Raw genomic sequence first — 5,124 nt, 5'->3', positions numbered from 1 at the left:
GGGGGGGATTAAAAGAGAAATAAAAACAAATAAAAGTTTTCTTTTTATAGTTCGGGAGAGAAAGTGGGTTTGAGGAGGGGGAGGGGAGGGGGGATTAAAGGATCACCATTGGAACTGAGTTGTTTGTTTTATTTTAAAGTGCACAGAGGACTTCCAAGTGGGAGTCATCATCTGGTGCCTTGCCGACTGGTATGGGCGATCATGGACCACCACTTGACTATGTCTTGCGTTGCAGCGATGGTGTCTGTCGTTCTTGCTGTTCCCAGCCATGTTGTCAACTTGTCCAGTATCTTTTCCCTCTGTCTGCCCTTGCCTCTCTTTCCATTAAACTTGCCTGTTGTTACAGTAATGTTCTCCAATGCTTCTTTCCGCATTGTGTGTCCATTGAGCTTTGCCTGTCGCTTTCGTATATTCATCACAAGCTGTCGTCTGCAATTTGCTTCAACCAAGACTTCTTCTTTTGTTTTTCTAGCTGTCCAGTGGGAATTATCATTTGTGAGGCGTGCTGACAAAATGAGTTACTTCTCGTGGTCCAAGAATGGAGATATCGGCTGAAAATCAACACTATGGTCAGATTTATAGATTTTCAGTTGATGCCATTTTGTTCAAGTCTACCGTGTCTTTTATTATTCCATACTAACAAATTATACAAATACCACCTATAAGGTTGATGTATCAATTTCCATTTGGCTCAAATCCGAAAGAAGTATTTCATTTTGTCAGGGCACCTCACATTTATTATTATTTACAGCGTTTGTTTGTGTTCTCCTTTCCAGGGCCTGGCCATCTCTGCAGTGACCGGAGCAAACAGTGAAGCTGATGAGGTAATCATGGAGTACACTTTTACACTGGGTTTTGCTTTATCTGTTTGTTTGTTTGTTTGTTTAATTGTTTGTTTGTTCTATTGTTTTTTGTTTGTTTGCTTGTTTATTTAGTGTTGGGTCTTTGGGATTTTCACACATTTTTTTGGGGGGGGGGGTGTCTACTCTATATCTAGATAGATGAGTCTCTGTCGCTCTATCTACGACCTTCTAAAAATGATTTCATTTTCGCAATGATGTCTCCACGAATACGACGGGGATAGAAAGGAATTCAAACTTCTATGTTTTTATTGTGCGCGACTTACTTCGATAAGGGTAATAAATAACGCTCTTCTTCAGAATTTTAAAAATTGTTTTTCTTTTTGTTTTTGTTTTTTATTTTGTTTTGTGCATATCGTATCATTTAACGAACACGATTAAATGTCTTCTGCGCATCATGTCCCAAGCCTCTTCTCGTCGCAATAAACGAAAAAGCAGTAACAATAGCCACTTATTTTCGCTCACTACTGGCAAAGATAGCAACTAGTAGCCTACTTCTAACACTTCCGCCGGATCTACTTCTCAGTTGGGCCAACGCCTCATCGTAGAGGAAATAATGTCACAATCAAAATGTTGCTACTACTCGCCTTTAGTCCACTCATAGTAGAGCTGGGCAATGAGTCGCTTTAGCGAAATCCTGATTGTAACGTTAATGCACCTCTTTGGCAAATAATTATGATAATGTGTTATGAACCGCTTCGAAAGATGGGTTAAAGCCACTTTAAAACAGGTTAGAACCACTTGCAACAATAAATGGTGAACACGCTTTGGCAAATGGGTTAGGAAGAGAGTTAAGAGTCTGAATTTGAATAAATTTTAATGTTTCATTGAGAAGTATCCGGTTATCCGGATATGTATCCGGATTCTGCCCACCACTAACTCATGGGGAAGAGGTTCGGAGAAATTACACTAAGGGGTTATCAGATAGCCTGCTTATCTGACACCCTCCCATTTCTCAGAATCCACACAACAACTTCGTCATCCGGTTCCGTTTTAAGGACAAAGTTTAACTTTCAATGTTACCAAAACAGGGTACGTGTTGAAACAGATTACGGGACCTCTGACGAAACATTCTTTTCCAATAAGAAAGCCAAGTTGGCAAAAAGATGTGTGAAAACTTACACTTACGAAAAAATGACGACCTTGGGTAAAAGTAAAGTATAGCATCCCATTTCGAATTGATAGCTCTTGTGTGCAAAATTCGGGGGTCACTTTTTGGGTCGCAATGGGTTCACGACACGGATTTGAATTATAATCTACATTGGGCACTGTCATAGCTGCCGCTCTTTAATCTCAATAAAAAAAACTTTGCTGTTCTGGAGTGCGAGCAAACCACCTGTCTCGCTAAGGTCGAGTGTACACACAGCTTTTGCCTCTTAACCCTATCCGTACGCCCTGGGGTCATTTTGTACCCCCTGGGAAGTATTCTTCACGCTTTAGAATGTTTCTAGGGAGAAGATATCTTTGGAACTTTCAGTATTTCTTTAAAAAATCATGTTGACAGACTGCTATGCAAAGCGTTCGGAACGACTTAATTTCCTCTTTGGAGTTCCCAACGTCGTTTGAATACGATAGTAAAACACGGCGTACGGATAGGGTTAACCCTTCATATAGTTCCTTATAGCGTCAAATGGTGCTCTTCATGGTGAACCCGAAAGACGCTGGAGTGCACAGTCTTGGATATTATAATACAAGTCTATGTTTCGTAGATATCTCTCTCATAAACAGGAATCAGAGAGCTATGTGGGTGATTGGAGAGTCCTCTGGTGTGGTTTGCTTCTTCTTTCCTATGAAAGATCTATTGTCTTTATCTCCCCTCCTTCTTTTTCGTGTTTGTTACTCTCTTGTAACACCTCTAATCTTCGACATTTCCTGACCTTATTATGTTGAAAGTGCCGTAAAGCACTTAACACTTACTAAAACTAAAAGAGAGCTGTGATCTTCATGATGCCACAAGATGTGTGTATTTTTTTTGGGAGGGGGGGGGGTACAATTTACATTTACCTTTGGGGCTCCAGTGGATGGCACGTTAGTGGCTTAAGGCTAACAATTTTATTGTCAAGCGTGTGTCGGTGACACAGTGAATTTAGTGGGTGGCTAACGACGTGTGTCTATGACCAACACACAGTGGCCGTAGCTCTAAAACAGGGCGCAGCACGACGGCGACCAGCAATGGTGTGTGGGCTGTCCATGTTTGTGATATTGTGTATTATTTACGTAATTATACATTAATTTATGTAACAATGTATTTGTGTACAGTCAAACTTGCTATACCGGCCACCTATCTAAGACAATGACTTGTACGAACGACCACTTCTATGTCCACCTGTCTAAGACAACCATTTTACTCCTGACGATGGGTGGCAATGCTTAGACTACTTCGACAGTTTTTTTTATGAACGTCATTGTAAAACAGATTTACTAAGGGGATCAGTTACAAGAAATTTATTTTCTTTTTCTTATATTATATTTCAGAACGCTGTAGACAGCCCCAACTATTATTACGACACTCCTGACCCCGTGTATTTGCCAAGCGAGAAGTTGTACAACCAGCCCCAAGCTCCTACTGTGATCTACCTGCCCCAGCCCTCGCCCTACACCGCCTCTCAGACCCCAGTCAACACTAACGTCATCCCCCAGCCACGGTCTTATTTCGCACAAAAGCAAACTTACTATCAAAACCCAAAGCCGGCCTCTACCTACCTCCAACAAATAACGCAACTTCAGCAGCAGCAGCAACGAAAACAGCAGCAGCAGCAGCAACAACAACAACAACGACAACAGCAACTGCAGCAACTTCAGAATGTGAACACCAATGCAGCGTCTTTGTGTGGCGCGAATGCGTGTGCGGTCGGCACTGTGTGTAGAGTTGTCCAGCTATGCACTATGTGCTCCCCCCTTGCTGTGTGTATTCGGCCGGGAACTTTGCCTGCTGGTAAGAAAACGTCATGGGATATCTATCTATCTATCTATCTATCTATCTATCTATCTATCTATACATCCATCCATCCATCCATCCATCTATCTATATATCCATCTATCTATCAATCAATCTATCTATCTATCTATCTATCTATCTATCTATCTATCTATCTATCTATCTATCTATATCTATCTATCTAAAAAATATATCCAGATTGCAAAGCTGGGCATCATTGTGGAACAGTCCTTGGGGCGGAGCTCTCAGTTGACCATCAGTTTCCTTGACTATGAGAAGGCTTTTGACAGTATAGACCAAGCAACAGCATGGAAGATACTGAGACATTCCGGAATCCCACAGAAGTTGGTGAACCTCGTCAAGAGAATGTAAGAAGGGACACGTTGCAGGGTTATACATGGTGGCCAGCTCACTGACAGCTTTGACATCGAGACCGGTGTGAGACACTATCACCTTTCCTCTTCCTCTTGGCAATCGACTGACTGATGAAGGAAACCACTAGAGGACACAGAAACGGCATACAGTGGAACCCAAGGACGCAGTTGGACGATCTGGACTCTGCAGATGACTTGGCGCTTCTGTAACACACATAGGAACAGATGCAAGCAAAGACTACAATTTTAAACAGTATATCAGAGTCTGTTGGATTGAGGATTCACCCCGGAATGTCAATAGTCCTAAGGATTGATGCACTACAAAAGGAGCCGGTCACAGTAGAGAGAAAAGCAATTAAAGACGTCGAATCTTTCTGCTATCGTGGGAGTGTAATTGACAGAGAGGGAGAAACAGGCGCTGAAATAAAGTCCCGTATGGGAAAGGCACAGGCTGCTTTCACATCTTTGAATAGGATTTGGAGGACCAGGGATATCTTACTTCGAACACAGCTGAGGATCTTCAACTCAAATGTAAAGTCAGTATTGTTGTATGGATGGGAGACATGGAACGCATCTCAGACTTGCATAAAGAGGATCCAGGTTTTCTTGAAAAGTGAGTGAGGAAGTTACTGAGGATCAGATGGACAGACAGGATCACCAGCGAAAAGAACAAGACAGAGCGCAGTCAGAGATGAGGTGGTAAGAAAGCGGTAGCAATGGAGTGGACATACTCTCCGGAAGTCAAGCAGCTGCATAACAAGGAAAGTGTTGGATCGGAACCCACAGAGTAAAAGATCAAGGGAAAGACCACGTGGAACTCGGAGAAGAGTCACAAAAATTGATGTACAGAAAAGTGAAAAGACATGAAATAACATCAAGTGGCTAGCCCAGCTTAGGGAAAGGTGGAAAGTGTTTGCTCGATAGATATATATGTGTGTGTGTGCGTGAGTGT

General features: G+C 42.2%; 1 protein-coding gene across 1 annotated transcript in view; it reads left to right on the top strand.

Moving 5' to 3' along the window:
* LOC106011632 (alpha/beta-gliadin MM1-like) overlaps positions 1-4,214 on the top strand; it is a 6,734-nt gene extending 2,520 nt beyond the window's left edge. Inside the window, exons 2-4 of the mRNA XM_035969515.1 lie at positions 777-824; positions 3,336-3,795; positions 4,141-4,214. Coding sequence (XP_035825408.1) covers positions 777-824; positions 3,336-3,795; positions 4,141-4,214 — 582 coding nt within the window. The remainder of the gene's footprint in view (positions 1-776; positions 825-3,335; positions 3,796-4,140) is intronic.
* The last annotated feature ends 910 nt before the right edge of the window (positions 4,215-5,124 follow it).

Source organism: Aplysia californica, unplaced genomic scaffold (genome assembly GCF_000002075.1).
Source record: "Aplysia californica isolate F4 #8 unplaced genomic scaffold, AplCal3.0 scaffold00152, whole genome shotgun sequence".
Lineage (NCBI taxonomy): Eukaryota > Metazoa > Mollusca > Gastropoda > Aplysiida > Aplysiidae > Aplysia > Aplysia californica.
This window is presented reverse-complemented; position numbering and strand designations above follow the sequence as displayed.